The sequence below is a fragment of the Phalacrocorax carbo genome, chromosome 5, assembly GCF_963921805.1.
Source record: "Phalacrocorax carbo chromosome 5, bPhaCar2.1, whole genome shotgun sequence".
Lineage (NCBI taxonomy): Eukaryota > Metazoa > Chordata > Aves > Suliformes > Phalacrocoracidae > Phalacrocorax > Phalacrocorax carbo.
The window spans coordinates 633,985-652,398 of NC_087517.1; the positions used below are offsets into that span (position 1 = coordinate 633,985).

Consider the following 18,414-nt stretch of genomic DNA (forward strand, 5'->3'; position numbering starts at 1 on the left):
GGGGGGCTGGTCTCTGCTCCCAAGTCACCAGTGACAGGACGAGAGGAAACAGCCCCAAGGTGCATCAGGGCAGGTTTAGGTTGGATATTAGGAACGATTTCTTCCCTGCAAGAGTGGTCAGGCACTGGCACAGGCTGCCCAGAGAGATGAGGGAGTCACCATCCTGGAGGTATTTAAAAGCTGTGTAGACGTGGTGCTTTGGAACATGATTTAGTGTTAGGTTAATGGTTGAACTCAGTGATCTTAAGGGTCTTTTCCAACCTAAACTATTTTATGATTCTGTGACTTGTGTGTTATGGTAAGGATGGGAATTACATTACAAACTGGTTGCGAATTTCACCAGTGGCTTTGAAGAACTGCCCTGGTTTTAAAAGTGGAATCCTGTAGAATTTATTCAAATGAATAATTCAGAGTCTCACTTCAGCAATATTTACATTAAAATCCAGTTCCTCATTTTGCATGCAAAAAACCTCATCTTTCCAGATAAGCTTCCCTGCTCTGGTTTCACCATCTTGTTTGAGGTCTGTCTTTCTTCCCTGAGTACCACTCATAGGCTTCTTCCTGTTCCTCAGCGGGCTCTCCACCTCAGCGGAATGGACTGGCTGGCGTGGGTCCAGCCGTTTGAGCTAACCTAGGACATCTTAACTCAAGGAACGTTCGCTCACTTGAGCAGCATAGTCGAAGGTTTTGATGGCAGAGTAGGAAAGCACTAGGAAAATGAGAGTGGTAGTCTTCAGTTTGCAGTTGAAAATTATATTCAAATTAGTGTCCACAGTCTGATTTTACTAGTTCTGTTGTGGGGGCTCCACACTCTCTTGTTCTCCTAGTAAATCTTTTGTCAGCCCGTACTGTTCTAAAATATAAATTTTATTCTAAAAAGATCAAAATTGGATTTTCAACCTAATGCTTTTCTTTTTTTTCTTCTCACTACCTTGGCTTGTGAACAATTGTTATTTTGTTTACTGAATTTGTTCAAACTCTAGGTGAAAAAGTACTGGGCTGAGAAACAGCTCAAGTGGCAAGAGCAGGAAGAGAAAGATCTACAACATTTGGAGGAATTAAGAAAATTAATGGCTGAACAAGCAGTTAAGGACAGAGAAAGGTAAAAAATTAAATGTGAATATATGTAATATCAATAGGAATTTCTTATAATCTAATTTGCTTTGATCTCCCAACTTTCTCAATTAGAGTAAATGGACATAAGTCTTTTTTTTTTTTTCCCTTCCTGTTTGGCAGTTAGCCCAGTATATACACCAAGGTTGCATCATGATTGTATCTTGGATGCAATTTATTTGTTAATTTGAATTAATTAATATCCATCGAAGTTTTAGACCTCTATATGTGTGAAACTTGTAATCAGGATAGGGTACACGTATTAAAAACAGTCCCTTCGTGATTTTTTAAATTGTAGCTGGGCAATAGACCTTCTACATTCCCACTTTGCAAAATTATTTATAATCAGGTTTGTTTTGTTTCAGAGGCAAGTGAGAGGAGCACATTAAGCACTTAACAGCCTCAAAGATATTTATTATTCTTTTAGAGGGTCTTGAACTATGCATCTAGCTGTAGATGCTCTTCACCTGTAATTTAGGACTTTAGCCTGTTAACACTTGAATCCTTGCCCAGTCTTTGTTGCAGAATATGCCCCTTGATGACCTGTTGACAGAATACTTGATTTCAGAGGAATTCCTCTGTTACAGAGGAGTGTAAAAAAAACCCTGTATGTAGTCTGGCTATAACTGCTCTCAAATTGCAGGCTTACTTTTTTTATATAGAAGGAGCCACCGAATTGCATGAACCAGAAATGTAATTAAAATAGGGTTGAAGTACCATTGGCATTAGAATATTAAACTTTGTCTCAAGCATTCTGTGGGAAACACTACTTCGATCTTACTTCGTTGCAGTGCCTTGCTGACAGCTAAATGTAAATGCCTGTATCCTTATGCTGCAAATATATCTATACCTTTCCTTAAACATACCTGCAATTATTTTTAGCTCATAGCAAAAGAAACATACATGCTTGAATTACTGAGTTTTCAGCAGAACTGATCAGGAAAAAAATGACTTCTCTTTAAACCTGTGTACTGCGCTGTGCCATGCACCTGGGGAATGTTCTTTTCTTATGCTAATAAACGTTGCAGAATAAAATATAAGGAAATGGCACAGTTCACTGAGGTATGCAGGAGGGAAATAATCACACCTTCGGGCTATTATGAATCAAAAGTCGGCAAATGCTTAGCATTATGTTTCCCAGAATTGGTGTACTGTACAAAATAAAACAGTTCAAAGAAAAATGCTTACTGTTTATGGAGATTAATAATTCTTTGAAATTACTTAATGCTTTTCGTCTTCAAAGCCTTCAGAAACATTAATCAAAGAAGGGCAGAGAGATGCTACTGTTATTAGGCAGCGTAGTGCTACAAGCATGGTGTAAGGCATTTTAAAATACGTACTGTACTGAATTAAGGTAGACACACTGGCATAATGATTTCACAGTGCAGAACTGCGGTCCTGTAGGAACTAATAGTATTGTTATGTTTCACCTGTTGCAGCACATAAATTGGGTTTGAGTCTTTGCAGAACTGATCATGAAAGATGGCACAGGCCAGTACCACAGTTCTGATCTGACATGTTGTCAGGCTTGTTGGGGAAAGGAAAGATTTTTGGATTGTGAGCTGACTGACTATTCCAAGTACAATATATGGCCTGGATAGTGCACTGAGTTTCTAATAGGTACAATAAGACATTAAAAAAATGGTCTGCTGTTATCCTAAATGGCTTTGAAAATTAATTTTAAAATTACGTAATCAGGTTTATAACAAAGAAAATTATTATCACAGAGTCACTGTGGTGCTCTATTCAGGTCTCCCTTTGTAATTGAGATCGTGGATAGCGGAAGCTATGACCAGGTCAAAGAAAAGGATTAAAGGCACCTGAAACTGGATGTAGAATTTCAAGTGACTAAGTCCAAATTTGCTTTCTACAGCTCCTGTGCTTAGTGACTCCCTGACAGTGGAGACATTTAACTGATTGGACATTTCATTTTTTGTCCTGGAAGTTCCCAGGTAGCTGCAGTTTTGTTGTGTGCGTGTCTTGGAACGGTTGTCTTCAGAGTAGCTGGCTGGCTACCCAGCACTTGCCTGAACCGCAGTGGGTTTAAGTTTATGTAAGTTCCCACAGATGCTGATCAAGTAAAAGATGGTGAGAGTAGTGCGTTCAACACAAAATCCTAATAAGCAATGCTATCTGCATTCAGAAACATGGGGGAGGGGAAAGGGGTTGTGCTGTGATTTCTGTTCCACACACAATATCTATTCTCTATTATTTTTTCATTCAACAGTCATTTCATACCAAATCTGTAAAACAGTGTTTAAAAAAAATCACAAGGGCTGGGGTAAGAGCCTGGGTCTGCCCAGATCCTGTCAAATGCCCCAACAAGCAGGCAAAAATCATACTCCTTTTTTGCTTTCTTCTACTCCCATTCATTTTGTATTGTTTCCTGACAGTGGTCCAGCTATTAAAACAGGGGTGGAGGTGCCCTTACCTAGACTATGGTATATTCTTGTTGGTTGTGATGCCTGCTGATAATGCAGAAAGCACAGATTTGAACTCCTTCAGGCTAAGAACCTGAGACTAAAACTGTCTGGACAAGAACTAATTACTGGCGTGTATCATAAAATGTCTGGGCTGGCCACATTTGGAGAGGAAAGCAGAGAGTTCTGATCCCTTTTTTTGATAAATATTAAAGGTTTAGTAGATGACAGCTCCAGAGAGAAATGCTTCAGAAACACAGCAGGTACTAGATGAATGTTGTGCGTACTCCTTACTGGCATTCAGCAGGACTTAACCCCATTAAGCTGGGGTAGCTGGTGGGACTACTTCAGGGGTAAGAAGTTAGTGTTGGCAAAATAATTTTGCATGTGGCCCATCAAAAGTAGAGATTTCAGCATTGGATGTACATCTACTGGAGTTGGTCCTTTCTACATACATGGGATCACGCATTCAGCTATTCTAAATGTCTTGTTAGGTCTATGTGCCTGTGTCTCTAGGACACTGAATTACAAGCTCTCTTTTAATATGGTATCAAGAACTACAAACTGCATTATTTAAGTCTTATTGTGCTTCAAGAATTGGCATCCAAAAGGGCAGATGTTTGTCTGTTGCGAACAGTCCACTCCTCCCTTTTTTAATCTATGCAGTGAATTTCAGTCAGGTCCTCCATTGGGTCCCTTAGGTATGGAATGGATTAAACATACAAAAAATATTCTAAAAGAACATATTCCCCCTCCCCCCCCCCCAAAAAAAAAAAACCCAAAACCCAACTTTTCATTAATGTTGCAGGGTGAGAATTAAATTCACATGAAATTGTACAAATATTTTCACTCACTACCTGGCACAGTCCTGTTCTCCAGTGCGGCAGTGAGTGGGAAACATTTGCAAGCATTTTAACCCAGCACCTGTACTGCTGCCAGTCCTGGCCCTGGATTCAAAGGGCAGGGAGGGAGAGTCAGAAGGAAAGGATTGCTCTTGGCAAGAATCTTATCTGACTGTCAGACACAGCGCAGTGGCAGCTGCTTGCCACACAGCTCTGTTCATCACACACCGGGGTGAAGGTGCTTCCGAATCGTGTCTTCCCCTTCCCTTGTGCTCTCTGCAGCGGCACCTTGCTGGCAATGCATGCAGACAGCCTTTCCCCTCTCCCCTCTTGCCCCACCTCAAGGCTTTCCCCTTCCTGAAGCACAGCTCTCGCCAACTCCCGGAGACCCTCCCGCTTGCCCCAGTTGCTGCTGCATGTTGAAGGGACGCAGGACAGAAAGAGCAAGAAAAAACTGTGGACAAATAGTGGGTGTTGAAGCCATTCATAACGCTGGGCAGGCAAGAGGGCTGTTGGTGGGGTTGATGCTCGCAGCAGCTTTGCTTCGAGCTTGTGCTTATGTTTAAGAATGCCTTCAGAGCTGAGGGCTGGGTCAGGCCGTGCACCTCCGCACAGCCACAGCGCGCTCTGACTGCAGTTGCGGCGTAAATTAGCAGAGGATCTGGCCCACCAATTCTGTCCTGGGAGCCGGTGGCTACTTCTGAAGCGTTCAAATTAGCGTGTAAAACGCTTTCTATCCCAGCTGCACGGTGCATCGAGTCAGCCTACCACAGGTGGGAACACAAGTGGACCTTCTTAGCCACTAAGATAATGCGGTCTACTATTTAGATGAGATTTATTCAGCTGACAGCAGTGAACAGGTTAAGTTGTGATAGAAGGCAAAAACCATCTATGTTATTAACCCAATTTTTAAAATTTTTGCTGAAGCTTTCGTAATAAACACAGTAGTTCACTATTTCCTATTGAATATTGATGAGACAGTGTCTGAAAGCAGAGTTTTAATGAAACTGGTCATCAAAAATTACGTGTGTACCCACAGTACTTCAAAAAGGCAGCTTTACTGAAACTAATCAGCTAAGCTCATTTTTCAGCTGGTGATTTATTAAAATTGTTACTTACTGTGGTACTTAAAGTCAAAATTGAGTATTAAGATATTTTAATTTTAAGCTTTTCTAGAAAAGTTTACTTTGAAGAAATAGTAGCTAAAATATTACTAAGTATAATAGAGTGAAAGAGAATTAAGAACTTTATTTGGATAAGGACACTGTGAAATCAAAGCTTAAGTAAACATTTAAAGCCAAATATAAAAAGTATTAGAAGAATGTTCCAAATTAGGAACACAATGTACAGTTGAACCTGTATTTACAAGGTTCTCTGCCTTCCCCGAGTGTACATCTCCTAGCCCTGCCGCTACCCTCTGACAATGACACTTAATCTTTGTTAGTGCTGGCCTTGGTCTCTCCGGCACGAGCAAGATGATGATCTCCTTAGGATAAGATAGTCATGAAAACATGAACCACCTTCTCAGGAGCAACAAATGCTGCATCAAGGTGCTCATCCTTGCTCTGCCCTGGGCTGCCTGCTGGTTACTTTGCCAATCAATTGCCATCACTCACACCTGTTCAAACTGGGTATGGAGGTGCCGTAAAATGCTTCCACTTATGATGATCTGCGTCCCTATGGGCATGCAAACTTCTGCAGTATAGGCAGTGTGTTTGAAATTAGACCTGGATGAGCTCCCCTTGGTTTTCCTTGGTAATTTACAGAGGTTTCCAGGGTACTGGATTTCATATTTGATAACACTGGAGTGTTTTAGAACATGTGTCGTAGTAGTCAGCTCCAGCACAGTGAAAGGTTTTCAATGTAATATAATTTTTATAATTTTTCAGAAAAATATGAATGTCTGCTTTTCATTAAATTTTATTCATAGAAGATGATTAGGCTTTCTCCCTGGAACACAATTACTTCTGAGGATTACTACTGTAAGCATTCATCTGCCTAAACTACAATGGCTACAGTAAGAAACGGAAAGCCTCTCCAGGGCATCCTCAGGCAGCTTTGTACCATCCTCTTGGGACAAATTTGTTTGTCCTGATAATTGCTTTTGGATTATTGATGCAGTGGTCTTTTCTAGCTGCCAGCATAACTGTATGTTGAGTTCTGATTTTTCCAGTTTATAGCCCAAGTTATATGCTCCTTTGAGCTTACTAAAATTTCAAGAGTAAGAAGATTAAAATATATGTTTTATTGTAGTCGAAGCAGCTTTTTCTTCTCCGTTTCTCTAAAGGCAAGTTAAAGTTTCAAGAGCAAAAGAAGGATAATTCTCCAAATGCAAAGCATGGCAATGGCACCTCCTATATAAGGACTAAAAGTGACATACCAAAGAATACCCTACAGCTTTGTAAGAAACAGAGTTTGGTGGTGGACTGAGGGGTATTAGGAAATATGGTTGTGGTATGGTCGTCGGGGCTATAGAAACCTATTGCGAAATGTTGACTAGCAAAAATAATGCTGTAGGTAAAGTTTCAGGATTATTTGTGCTAACCTCTGGTTTTTTCCTTCTGAAGAAGGATGTCATTCTCAAGTTTTCTTGCCTTTTCCAGTGACAAGATCGGGAGTGATGTGATTCTTTTAATGGAAAGGGTTATAGGAAAGAGCTGTTCTGCCATGCACAGATGTCAGGGAACATTTCTTCTTGGCAAAGAAAATGGAGGAAAAAAAAGAGTAACAGGGCTATATAAAGCATGCTAGAGAAAATCTGCGTTCTAGAAATGAAATCTGAAAGGTTAGCCAAGTTATTTATAAGAAACAAACCAAAATAAGAACCCCCGAAACAAAAATTACAACTCCCCAAACCTCCCAAAACCCCAAATCAAAAACCTCCAACAAAAATAACACGTTCAAATGAAAAAGCACTTTTTGCATTTTTTCAGGTGTTCTGATGAACCTCCACATTATTATTATTAGATGTGGATATAGAAAACATCGGACTAGTTTTCAAACTGAAATATCACAACAGAAATTTAAAATTACGCTTGACCAATGTTTTTTTCCATTTGTACGTGTGCTGTTTTGCAGGGTGAAGTTTAGACAAGCATTACTAGAAAAGCGGTTGCTGGAGAAGAAGGAACTGGCCCTTCAGGAAGCACGTGAAGAGGAGGAAAAAGAGAAACGCCTTGAAGCACTCCGACAACAGGTGGTTTTATTTCCTGTATATAGTGTTTTCATATATATATAATGATACAAACACATACTGTCATATTGTGTGAAAGATAAAAAGAACATTTTATCAAAAACAAATAAATGAAGAAGTTAAAATGCACTTTTGGCCTGACTTTAACAGTCATTCTGTCATGTTATAAATCCTGTGTGCTTTGTAACTCTGACAACAGGAACGTCATGATGCTAAATTGCACTGCAGAAGCTGTTGATGTCTGAAAACAGATACTGTTTTTTCTGGGTTGGATGTGATTTCACTTTTTCTTTTATTTTTTTGTTTGTTTTTAAATAATCTTAAGTGTGCCTTGAGTCTCAGGCAAGATTTATGAGTAATTTAAATTATTTTTAAACTCTGAAAACTTACAGACCTTGGACAACTTTTCGCCAGAGATATATGTAACTCTGTGAAACACTTGCATGCTATTTTAAAAAGGACATCCCAGAAAATGCTTGCTGATGTTTGTCGTAGTAAATGTGGGGGTTTTTTCTACTGCTGACTTTGGAAGGAGTAATTTTACCTTCATTTATATTTTTGTACCTAATCTCCTTGTTTTTTCCTCCAAAGATTAAAAGGAGAAAGTTGGAGTGCAGCCAAAGGAAAATTAGGGAGGGAGAAAAGGTGCTCCTCAAACCCTTCTGATTTTGGATAATTTAAACAGCAGTAATGCAGCAGCTTTCTTCCTGGGACTAGCTGTGGTTGAAAGTACGGTATTTGATGCAGCCTTGACCTCACCTTCAGCATGTCCTTTGGCTTCGGGGTGAGCCACCCCGGTACAGTGTGCATGCCAGTGAAATTCTTCCTTAGTCCCTTGTGGACTGTTTGTGGCCTTATAAGTGCTTTCATTTCAGCATTTCGGTGGACAAAGTCAAGAAGAAAGAAAAATATAACAGAGGTCAAATACTCTGAGCCACCTTCTGTAGGAGAGCTGAGCATAACAGGAATAAACAAACCCCTAAGGGATTATTGGTCTGTTATTTCAGTCATTTTTTAAAACTGTTGCACTCAGGCTCATTTCCAGTCAATAATGCTTTATGGTCAGTAATCTGATGTAATTAAATATTTTTTAGTATGTTGTAGTAGGTTTTTAATGCGTTTTTACTAACAACTCTGTTATGTCTTTTCTAACTTATGGGCTGTAGTTAAGGTTGAATTTCATTGTCTTTTGTGTTGGATTTTACAAGAGCCTGGTTGAAAGTCACGATCTGTTCATCTCATCTGACTGACCCAGTTCTCCTACCGAAGTAGGAAATGCTTCTAGAATGGCCTTTGACCAGGATGATAAGAGTTCCCACTTCATTAAATTTTTCCAAGTAATATTTCTTCTCTGTGTTTCACACTAATGAAATTCTGCTTCATAAAATCTGCCCCTTGGTTGTATGTGGGGGAAAAAAAAATAAATCTTATCCAGTCTGTGTATTCTGACAACCTGTAAATACAGATTACATTTTATTAGAGAGTTGGAAAAAAAATGATCATACACAATTTTAAATATTTTTTCTGATTTTAGCCGTTCAGATGGTGTCCTGACTTTGATTGTTTTGCTCATGCATCTTTCTGTATTTTTCCGAAGTAGTATTAGCCTGTATCTGAATATTTTAACACAAAGGAAATAAGCAATGAAAAAAGGCTGGCTCTTGCACAGTGTAGTGTCTGGGAGGATCTTTGATACTCATCTAGCTACAGGAAATTAAACAGTTAAAACAGACGCACTTAACCCTTTGGGTTTTTTTCTTATTTGTGGCACCTCAATGTTGTTGCCCATGACTCTGTAAAAGCTGTGAACTACCGATCTGAACACTTTTGTTTCCATCCAAAGGAAAAGAAGGTTTGGACTTCCAGGAACTGGGTATTGCTAAATTATGAGTCTGCTGGTTCCTTTTGGTTACTGGTTTTGAACATCAGAGCTCATGCCAGTCTCTGCTAGAGAGCCAGGATGCTATTGCTTCGCTCTTACAGCATCCTTGCTGAGCCGAGGCTGCCTCCGCAGCCAGGCCCACGCGCCACTGTTACGGTGGGAAGATTGGTCGTGCACTTACTTGGGAAGTGCTCTTTTCTGGTAGCCTGAAGCTTAGCATAAGCTTACTTCTGATCAGGGGGATGGTGAGGTAGGAACATAAGCTCTCTCTCCATGGAAATGCCATCCAGCCTTCAGGTTTATGTTTTCAAGGACTGACAATTGGCATTCGCAACATGCAGGTTATTCTGTGTTAAGCCTGCCGACGTAGCAGGCGAGTCTCCGCTTTACAGCAGTTCTGGGCATGGACAGTGCCATATTACGTACAGCCCATTAAATGGTCTCCATTGTGAAACAGGAAAAAAAATCCCTGATCATTATTCTCTGTCAAAGTGGTTTTACTCAGGATTCAAGTTTTAAGCTCTACAAATTTTATATATGGATACAAGGTGGTTTAAGACAACTTTTGGAATTTTTAAACCAGGAAAATGATTGTGTTCTCTAAGGATGTGTTATTGATAATAACATTTTCTCACCTTAGGCCTACGCAGACAGGGTAATTGTTATTGTCATGTTGTGTATTTTAGGTTGCCGTTGTTGCAAAATTTGATCCAGCTAGAGTAGTGGCTGATACGGTGGCGTCCAAAGCTCGGATGGGCGTGGGAACCAAAGAAGAGTTTGATCTTCAGAAGCCACTGTTTAAGTTGCATACGTACAGTGAACAGCAGGTAATTGTTGGTAATCATACTATATAGTTTGTTGTATGCACATATATCTTAATAGCGATTTATGATAGCAATATTAATAATATATCCCAAATAGCAATATTAACGTGGAATATAGAATATAATAAGTGTAAAAATAAAAGCTTTAGGAGTAATAGGTGGGGTAATCTCTCTGACCCAATGCAGATGCTGGAGGAGCACAGCAAGAGTGGACCGGAAAGGTCCGTTCAGATCCAGCACAGGACTCCTGCGCTCCCCCCGAACGGCGTCTCCCGTCGTCCCCACTGGAGAGAGGATATGGGGCTAAACAGGCCATTGGGCAGTTCCTGTGTTTGCTAGGCGTTTTGACTGATCTGTGTGCTATTTTTTCATCACAAAACTCACCCCTTTTACACTGTTATGCATTTATTTAAGAGCGCACCTCGTTTTTACCTGCTCCAGTTAGTGTTGAACTATTTGAAGTGAACTGACTCAGCATAAGTTCTCCTGACTGTATACAAAAGAGCTGGGCCACAGGTAACTTAATTATGGGGTATTCTTTTTTCTTGGAAGATTACGCACAACATAAATCTTTTCATAAGCTGAAAGTTAGTATCTTGACTATCTTTACACTGTTGCTGGATTGAAGATCAGCCGGGCTGGGATATGCAAGGGCTACAGGAGAAGAAACCAGTGAGGTGTAAATGCAGCAGGAAACTGAAGTAACTATACTCCTGTTTTCACGTCACTCGGATTGCTGAGGACAGTGCTACCTCAATCTCAAATGGAATTAAGCAACAGAGGGGAGGATTTTTTTATTCCCTTACTGTTCCCCATCTGCTCAGTCTGTGCATTTGAAATTATTCCCACTCTGGGATTTGAAAATTATGTTTACAGAAAGAGAAGTGCTATGATATAATTCTATGGCATAAAAGCTTTCTTTTAGCACTGAATAAGATGAAATTTAACAATGTCTATAACCAAGCTTTCCCAGCGCTTCCATTTTAGGACATTTTAAAGCTTCTCACTTTGGTAAAGGAGAGATGTGGTACAAGAGATGTAGTTTTTGTTAGACTACTAAAATTTACCCAAATCCGACCAATGTACGAGGTTCTGAAAAGGCTTAGCTCTGAACGTGTGTATTTGGGATTGATACCTGAAGTCTCAGAATATTCTTCCTGTTTCAATGCCAAACAAGTTTTGGTACTGCTTGGACTGCAATTCATGTCTCCTGCCACGCGTATTAGCGTGCTCCGTCCCAGAGCACAGCGGCTGTGGGTAGCGTTCCCAGCGTTGGCCTTCCCAGCAGCTCTGGGCACTGTGGCAGGTGGTGCTAGGGCTGAAGGCAATGGGGCGCTCTTGTACTGTCACTGCTCCCCCGCTGTGGCCCATGGAAGGAGGACTTGAAAGAGGCTTATGGATTTTGCCACGTAACCTTTTGACAAATTTAGATGTAATTTCCCTGGGTATTAATTACTGTTATGTAAAATGGAAGTGGTACTGCCGTGTAGTCACAAGGCAACACTGGGAGAAGAATCATAGACCTGTTGGAAGCACTCGGATTCCATAGAAACAAACAAGAAGGGATTACAAGTCTTGTGCTGAAAGCAGGACTGTATTGATGGAGCGCATTAGAGAAGTCAGCAGCTCTGCAGTGAGTAGGCTGAACTAGAAGTCACTCAGTTTCTCATCTACCCTTTGAGTTTTGCTAAGGAATGATAACCAGGGCTCTGTTTAAAATAGTTTGTGATCATTAACATTAAAAAGGATAATATCAAGATATTGCAGTGAGATAAGGCTTGTTCACTGTAGAGTTTCTCTGCTTTTGAAGGCTTTATGACCATAATTTTGTCTTCTAAAACTTTTTAAATATATATATCCACAGATAACCTGTAAGATATACTGTACATATGAGGATAGTATTGTTTTTCTATTTATCCTTTCTGTGGTTTATTTTAACAGATCATTTCTGACCCTAGACTCCGTGTTGAGCTAGCTCTTCGAGAAGCTGGACTTCATAAAACACCTTATGTAAAAGAGATTTTACCAAAGATTCCTCCACTGAAGCTTCCAAGAAGAGATATGGAATCTACAGCTTTTAAAATGTAGAGCTCCTCTCATATCAGGAGTAGAGAAGCTTCAGGGGTGCTGTCCGGCCTATAATGTGAAAACTTTAAATAAACTTCCCTTAGGCTGTGTCACAGGACGACTTAGCTCTCTGTGTGCAATCATTCAAAAAATCTAACGTGCCTTTCCCAGGCAGTGCTACACCACTTTACGCCTGCCTTGGTGAAGGTTTTGTCGAGGTTTGGTGGGTGTAGGCTGCTCTTGTATAACTCCCCATAGCCCCTTCTGCTGGGAGATAGGACACCTGTACATGAGAGACTCCTACAGACGTTACAGGCCCATCTGATGTATAGTGTCTTGAGTGGGAGCTCTGGTTTTTAATTAGCAGCATAAATCCAAAGTAGCTTTGCAGAACAGTCACTTTAGATTAAATTATGATACCCGAATACATCCCACAACTTTCATTCATTCAAGGTTTCTTGAGATTTTTATTCTTTTAATGACGAAATCTTCATCATGAATGTTTCTGTTATTCCTTGTTTATTACAAGAAACTTAACCTTTAGCTATATTTAGAAACCAATTTGCTGCATCATACTGACCGCAAACTAGTCACGCAATTTCCTATTACAGGTTAGCCGTTCAGTATAAATTAGAAGTTAGAAATAATGTTTCAGACCTGGGATCTTTATTTTGGAGATGAAACTACTGAATATGATTCTATCACATAAAAGGGAAATTGATGTAATTTCATTTTGTAACTGATTATATTTTCAAGCCTTACATGAGTGTAAAATATATGTGAACAGGTCACGATTAGCAGTTTAACCCAAAATTTCTAAGGACGATGGGTATGAGAAAGATCTGAACATCCATAGTTGTGTCTCTAGATAATTATAGGAGCTTCACTCAGGTAATATTGTAAAGCCCTACAGGTGTTAATGGATCACATCCCTCCAATGCCTTTGAAGCAGACAGTAATTCCTCACTGTTGAAATGAGAAGTTGAGGATTAGGGTAGACAAGAGCCCTGTCTGTGTTCCACCAGCGGAGCCCACGGTGCAGGTCCAGGTCCAGCAAACACCAAAAGAGCAGTTTTACTGCCAGCTACTGTGTGCCACCTCCTTACCTGCCACAGAGGGCAGGGCCCCTTCCCCTGACACATTCAGTGACTCCGCACCAAATGTTTTGCAATCAGAGACAAGCAACGTTAAGCTTTCACACCTCAAACTGATGGTAACGTTGGCAAAACCTTGTCGCGTAAGCCTAATCTCGGCAGGTGTCTCTGAGCACCTCGGGGAGGGAGGCTTGCTCTGGCCTGGGTGTTCGAGGGTGCAAAGTCAGAAGCAGACGGAGGCTCTGGGAAGGCTGCCAGGAAGGCAGGGGAAGAGCTGCTGCGGCAGGCTCCCAGCAGCAAGCAGGGTTTAAGACCAGGAGCAACGTAATCTGAGCACTGAAGCTAAGTTAGTTTAATGTGGGGAGAAATGCTACAGGGACTGCTCAAAAGCCGTGGGAGCTGTACGTCTTCTGGATTCAGCTTTTGCATGTTTGTGCTAAAATTATAATTCTGTGAATGTTTGTGCATGTTATTTTGGTATCTCATTATTTTTAAAACACACTTGGCCAGCTTCACAACTTGTTGGATATTCCTGCAGGGGAGACCAGCATTGCTTTTCTTCTCTTTTGGAGGCCAGATTGGCTGCTAGACTGCTTCCCAGAAACAGATCCCAAACTTAAGGCAGTTGGGGGTTTTTTTGTGCTTTTAAAGGCAGTTCTACAAGATAATTTCAGTGGCGCAAATCTTTTCAGATTACAGTTGTCATCTTTTATAAATTCAAAGACATTTATGGAAAAAGGAAGTTTAAATGTAGCAGACATTTGGTTTTGAAATGAAGGGCACTGATTTTTAGGCAGTGTCTTTGTGATTGTCGTCACGCCCGTCGTTTCTCAGGGAACAGACTGAGGAGAAGTCTACATCGATGAGTTTGTGCTGGCTCACTGCAACCATGATTTGGGACTTGTTATTGATACGGTGAGGCCAGGATGAGGATTTTGAGAGGGATTTTTCTGTAAAAACATGCAGGTCAGTGAAACGCTTTCAGGTATTTTGCTCAGCACAAGCGGAGGCTGCGCTTGCCCGGAGAGCTCCGGCCAAGCACCTCAGCCATTCTCCCTGGCCTGGCCAAGCGCCTCTCTTCCGCGTGCCTGCGGGAAGGGGGTGGATGCTTCGCCGTACTTCATCGTCCTCACCTTAGCACCGTTCACGAGGGATGATCAAAGCCCTTCGGGAAATGGAGATGCTTACAAGGACATTTGTTTTCATGGTATATGCTTTCCACCCTTTTTTAAAAAAAAAAAGAAATTTTGCAAGTTATTTTTGTACACAGATGTATGAAATTACTTACACATAAAAGTAGTACTTTAGAAAATGTTAATGGGAAATAGACTTCCCAACCGGCATCTCCTGCAGCCCTACTTTATTGTTTTTGACTTGGTGAGGGTAACAGTTCGGAATTCAGCTGTCCTTTATGCCAGTGGATGAAGTGTGTGCAGTTTGACTAACAATCTGATTTTTTTAAAGCCTAAGAAAAACTTTTTTGAGAAAATTAAGTTATTTGGTTGCAAGATATATGACTTATCTGTGAATTTTGGTAGCCAGAAAAGTTGCTTAAATGTTAAATAGTGCCTGAAAGTCAAGTACCCAAGTGGAGCCGGATCAGTTGATTTAGTATCCAGCTGATGCAAAACACTTCAAGTTTGTGCCAGCTTATGCGCCCCTGAGCTTAGATGCACATTTACGTGTGTGTTCATAGAAAAAGAACGTAAGTGATTGTGATGCCAGTTCTGATCCCCCTGAGAACAGAGAGGGCTTTGCAGTAATGGTCAGTGCTTTGCGAAGGAGCTCCCCAAGGACACGCATTCCCAGCTCCGTAAACTATTCACTCATCTGAAACCCGTAAAGAGCGCCAAACTTAGAACGTGCAGCAGAAAAACCGTTTAACAACATAATCATTAAGATAAAAGCAAAGTAAGAAAAACAAGAGCCTATTCACTGGAAAATAGGGAGTTCACTGTCTCCTGCAAAGTTAATGACCAGGACTGTGTTTCTGTAAGATACAGCAGAGCAAGCCTCACCTATAAAATTAGGCAAAATGTTAAAGAATCGTATTTCTTTTCCTGGAGTGGTTTTAAGTTATGTTCACAAAGGACTTAAGGTACATTCCTATGAGCGTACAAGTTTCTTTAAGTGGATTTTGGACTTAGCTGAGCTGAGTTTGAATGGTAGGTTAGATTGCACGGTGACTGGAGTGATTTTGTTTGCATTCTGGGAGGACACTGGCTCCTTCCTGGGATTCCTCCCCCCTCAGATTAATATCTGAGCCTAAAAATTGCAATCTCGGAATGGAAACGAGGAACAATCTCTCTTGTAGAAAGTGGCGTTTGCTTTTTTCATGGCAGCAAGCTGAATGTGTCATGGGTCGAAGTGCGGGAAAGTTGTTGGAGTAGCTCAGGGTGACCACGGCAGTGAGATCCCAGTATCCTTAGACTTACGCTTTTTGTGCTCTTAATATTGTTAATATCTTAAGATCCTCTCCCGTGTTTTTTGATAGTTAAAATTTTGTTTACCAGAACTCTTAAATCCTGTAAGTTATTGTTCCGAAGGTGTCAAAAATCATTTGGAAGCAAGCTTGTTTGTGAATCTTGTTTGTGAATCTTAACAACTGGCAGTGAATTTGCTAGGAAATTCTTCAGGCTGTAGGTGACCCTCTGCAAAACCCCCCGCCCTCCACTCCACCCAGGCGCAGTTTAGTCTCTTGCAGCTTGTGGAGACGCTGGAAGATGATTTTCTGGACGGTTGATGGGTGTTGATTATCAGATGAACGTGGAAGGTGCAGTCCCTGGCAGTTACCTGAAATCAGTCAAGGTTATATCAGTAAGGTGTGCTCCCCATCCCTTTCCCTCTCGGGGGTCCCCGTGTGCCCCACGCCCAAACCTGCCAGCCACACGACGGCGGCAGAGCTGCTCCTGCAGCCGGGGCAGGGTGGGCAAGGCGGGCCTCCTGCACGCTGACCTCTCGTGTTCAAACGCTCTAGTACGCGACAGGTTTTGACAGACCTTTAAATATTGTCTGAAGGGCCTTTGTAACAGCAACGAGTTAAAATAATGGTCGCAAATGTGGATTAATCTTGTGAGTTGTTTACTTAGGCTTTACACCAAACGCAAAGGGATCTCCTTCCTGGAGGCTCGCTGTGAACAGGAGTGACCCTAATGGGACGGTCCTTCGCGACCGCTGAGGGCAGGAGTGGGGCGCGTGCGCTTCGCTAACACAGTTCTAATTTCCTTGCAGATTTCGGCTGGCGCTCGCCTTGGGCGGGCAAGTGTTTTCGTGCAATTCAGGCCGTATCGGAGGTCTGCGGTTATTGCACAGCAGCGTTTGCTGGCTCTGGCTGCCCTGCTCGGCCATGGAGGGCACCTGCCTGTGGGAGTGGATCGTGTCTGTGTGTCTCTTCCATCGCCTACAAAAAGGGTCCGTGGTGCGCGGGGGGCACAAACACGCACTGTGCCGGCTGGGACCCGGTGCCCCGTTGCTCGTGCTGCGTTGCCTATCAGTTGCTGGAAAAAATGGTGCTTCCCACGCCAGGCACGGCCCCTGGTGCTTTCGGATGAAGGCCACGGTCAGGCGCTGGGGCCCTGGTCCCAGTCCCCTCCCGTGACAACAGGCACCCGCCACCTCATCACGCTGCCCTGTGGGGAAGGAGAGGAGGCCCCGCGCACGCGCCCCGAAGCAGGAGCATCCCCGGGGTGCCACCGGCCGCGGCACCGCGCTGCAGGTGCCCTCTGCTCACCCTCTTCCTCTGCCACCAAAGCCGGGAGGCAGCTACAGCGGGACGGTGATGACTTCTTTTAAGGCTGGGAGAGGGATGAGGGGACATTAAGTTTTGCGTTGTCCACCACGTGCTTAGGCCTTTTAAAACAAACTTGTGTTTTATTGAGCCACAAAACTTGTTTTAGTATACTTTTCCAGTGAAAATTGTTAAGAATGCATTTTTGGCCTTCAGGTTGTCTGAATGTTGCACCAAGCTGAACCCTCAGTCGGGTGAAGCTGGGGAGCACAGCGGGGCGGGGCGGGGGCGGCTGCAGGACTCGCCTCCCAGGCCACGCCGCCCGCACAGGGCAGCGGACGCCAAGGACTCCATTTCAGCGTTCCTTGTGCCGGCATCATAGCCTCTTTTCAAGTACTCTGATTTTTGTTTTTTCTTCCACTGGAAATAGAGCACAATGTTCCATCTAATCCCCCCCCGACCCTGGAAGGAAGCAGAGAAGTGTCACTGCTGGCCCTGTGCGGGTTTACAGTCACGGTGAGCGGGGTGTAGTTTCAAACGGGAAGTCCGGCAGTGCCTATGTTTTGTCTGAAGCCAACTAAGATTTACTTTGAATAGTTACTTAACTCACATTAACTTCCGTGTTTAAAGCCAGGCTGCTATGTCTCTGTATAGAGGAGAAAATTATACAGGTTTTAACATTTGTAAAAATGATGAGTAGGCTCACAGGTGTTAAGCGCAGGGGGTATATTGCACTCTGCAGGTTAAGTCTCTGCAGCTGCTCTGAGGTCCATCAGCTGTGAAGGTCTACCAGGTTAAATCCAAAAAATGCCGAATTGCTGTGGAGGAGCAGCATAGCAAGCTGTGCAGAATTGGAAAAGTGGGGAAGAGGAAAACCCACCTTAATCTAGATTTAATTTTTTTAAGGGGCTGCCATGGACAGCAGGCAGCTGGAGCCACTGGCGAGCGGCGGTGCCTGCTCGGGTGGCATTGGTGCTGGCCGGGGAGCTGCGTCCCGGGGCGCTGCTGCTGCTCCCTCCCACTCCGGCCGCAGCGCCGCAGGCAGGGCCCGACGCCGCGCGCAGTGTGTCCCGGCACGGGCACCCATCCTGGCCCTCTCTCTAGCTCCACTGGTGCCTTTGGCTGTCCTGCAGCGCACCTGCGTCCACAGAGCGGACTGTGCCTGCTGCAGCTACTCCTCTCACGCGGTAGGTCAGGTCCTTTGTGCGAGCAAACTATATGTGTGGCTGTGCTAACTTGGGGGAGCGCTTCA

General features: G+C 42.7%; 1 protein-coding gene across 6 annotated transcripts in view; it reads left to right on the forward strand.

Annotated features, from left to right (window-relative positions):
- Positions 1–12,470, forward strand: part of CCDC148 (coiled-coil domain containing 148) — a 76,839-nt gene extending 64,369 nt beyond the window's left edge. For 4 of the 6 annotated variants that reach the window (XM_064450904.1, XM_064450907.1, XM_064450905.1 and 1 more), the window contains 4 exons: positions 984–1,102; positions 7,454–7,571; positions 10,137–10,277; positions 12,216–12,470. In XM_064450904.1, the coding sequence (XP_064306974.1) occupies positions 984–1,102; positions 7,454–7,571; positions 10,137–10,277; positions 12,216–12,362 (525 nt within the window). In that variant the 3' untranslated portion in view covers positions 12,363–12,470. The remainder of the gene's footprint in view (positions 1–983; positions 1,103–7,453; positions 7,572–10,136; positions 10,278–12,215) is intronic. The other 2 variants (XM_064450908.1, XM_064450909.1) reach the window with 1 other exon arrangement.
- Positions 12,471–18,414: the final 5,944 nt, after the last annotated feature.